Source organism: Rhinopithecus bieti, unplaced genomic scaffold (genome assembly GCF_001698545.2).
Source record: "Rhinopithecus bieti isolate Rb0 unplaced genomic scaffold, ASM169854v2 scaffold_72, whole genome shotgun sequence".
Lineage (NCBI taxonomy): Eukaryota > Metazoa > Chordata > Mammalia > Primates > Cercopithecidae > Rhinopithecus > Rhinopithecus bieti.
Window position 1 is genome coordinate 823,883 of NW_016803042.1, and position 2,519 is coordinate 826,401.

General features: G+C 35.5%; 1 protein-coding gene across 1 annotated transcript in view; it reads right to left on the reverse strand.

Moving 5' to 3' along the window:
- Positions 1–463: 463 nt before the first annotated feature.
- BICD1 (BICD cargo adaptor 1) overlaps positions 464–2,519 on the reverse strand; it is a 282,996-nt gene continuing 280,940 nt past the window's right edge. Inside the window, exon 8 of the mRNA XM_017887352.1 lies at positions 464–686. Within this exon, the coding sequence (XP_017742841.1) occupies positions 588–686 (99 nt within the window). The 3' untranslated portion in view covers positions 464–587. The remainder of the gene's footprint in view (positions 687–2,519) is intronic.

Here is a 2,519-nt window from a genome sequence, read left to right on the forward strand (position 1 = left end):
TGTAGTCCCAGCTACTTGGGAGGCTGAGGTGGGAAAACCACTTAAGCCCCAGATGTTGAGAATGCAGAGAGCCATGATTGTGCCGCTGCACTGCAGCCTGGACAAAAGAGTGAGACGTCGTATCAAATAAATAAATTGAAACAAACAAACAAACAAAAGAATTAACACTCTGAAATTTTCCATGAAAAAGAGACAAACTGATGAAAAAAAAAAGAGAGAGACAGAGAAAAACCCAAAGTCAGTGATATTATTTATGCAGTACTTCAAATAGTTTGTTTTCAAAGTAGACACAAATAGATATATGATAAACATTTTAGTGAGAATATTGGCAATCAAAAATATTTTTTAAAAGGTATAAACATTTTCATGGTAATAGTTTTCAATTTGTTAAGAGGAAACAGTCTCTTCATTTTTTAGTCTCCAAATTGCAAATCAGAAACTTTGTTCATGAGGCTGGTCTGAATGCAGTGATGTTTACAACAGACTGATCACAATCAGTTACAGATTTCTTTGTTTCTTCTCCACTCCAATTGCTTTCCATAACTAGCCTTAAAAGAAAAAAAAAAAAAAAGGCTGGGCACGGTGGCTCATGACTGTAATCCCAATGCTTTGGGAGGCTCAGGTGGGAGGATTTCTTGAGTCCAGGAACTCGAGACCAGTCCGGGCAAGAACATGAGCCATTCTCTCTACAGGGGAAAGAAAGAAAGAAAGAAAGATTTTAATGGCATCATTATTTATGGGTTTTTTTCTTTTTTTTTTTGTCCTGGGGAGAGGGAGGAAGTGGCTCATCATTATTTACAACAGTAAAATCTTGAAGCAACTTAAGTAGCCAATATAGAAGAATATTTTGTTTTTTAAAAGTATAATTTATTCATCCTATGGAATATTATGTCAACCTTAAAATATTGTAATTGAAAACTTTCAATAACCTACAAAAATATTCATCATAAATGTTACAAGGTGAAAAACAGGATTTAAAATTGTATATTCAACATGATTCAAAGAAAGGCACCAAAATGTTAACAGCACTTGTCATTGAGAGAGATCACAGGTGAATTGTATTGCTTCCTTTCCACTTTGCCGTATCTTTCAAACTGGCTACAGGAAATATATATTACCTTATTACTAGAAAAAGAGAAGCGAACATTTGAGAAATAAATAAATGAATGGGATTGGCAGACCTGTATCTGTGGCCAATCTGAAAAAAATAAGCTAATTTATTCCAGGTGAAATTAAAGTTTTTATCCTCAACTGAGCAGATGTCTCCCAAACTTCCTGTCTGTGAGGCAGAGATGCAAATCCTGTCCAAGGACACAGAGAACCTCTGCTAGTGACAAGTATAATGAGTACGGCTAGGCTGTTAATAGGATCTTGAACTTAAAAATCTGACACTGCCTCCGCAGCCTAATTGGTGTGATTATCACTTAGCCAATTATCATCCTGTGTATTTGCTGATCTAGGAGATCTTTAAGAACACAATCAGTTCTTGAATAATTTGAACAACACCTTAGGCACAGTTTTTCCACCTGAAAATACACACTGTCACAGGCTTTCCAAGTCTGTTTTCAAACTTTATTAGATGCACTCTAGAACATATTTTAACTATATTATATTGAATTTTACATCCTAAATTAATGGAACTGCTTTACAAGCATGGGTATACTTCAGTATAGGATTGCAAGTGCCAGGAGAATGCCATTACTTCAGCACATATTCCAGTGTTTTATGTTTGATAGTTGGTATAATTTTGCTCAGTTGATCATAAAGAAATTCTTTAGATTCTACTGATGCAAAAGAAAAGAACTCTTCACAAGAAATAATTGAATAGACTTTTAGTAGGGAAGATTTTCACCAATTAGGCTTTATTCTCATCTTTGATATTTATTTGTTTGATATTTATTTTGTTTTGTTTTTATTTTTGTTTTTTGAGAGGGAATCTTACTTTGTCTGGAGTCCAGACAGAGTCCAGGCACGATCTCAGCTGACTACAACCTCTGCCTCCCAGGTTCAAGCAATTCTCTGTGCCTCAGCCTCCCAAGTTGCTGGGATTACAGGCACCTGCCACCATGTCTGACTAATTTTTGTATTTTTAGTGGAGATGGGCTTTCACCATGTTGGCCAGTCTGGTCTTGAACTCCTGACCTCAAGTGATCCGCCAGCCTCGGCCTCCCAAAGTGCTGGGATTACAGGTGTGAGCCACCACGCCCGACTGTTTGATATTTGTTAAGTACTCCTAGTACTTACCTAGGTATAAAATGTGATGATGCCCTTTCCATATTACATAAACATATTAAGTACCGTGGCCTTTATTTTCTAATAAAGTAACCCAGAATTAGGAAAACTATTCATGTGAATAAAGCAAACACTGACTTTTAAATATATACTAATTTCTGTTCATTCTACTGAAATAGCCAACTTTGAAGTTTGAATCTGTATAAACCTAAGAAAAATGGTAACACTCGACAGAAAAAAAAAAAAATAATGCAAAGCTTAGCATTGTAATAATACTTCTTTTCTTT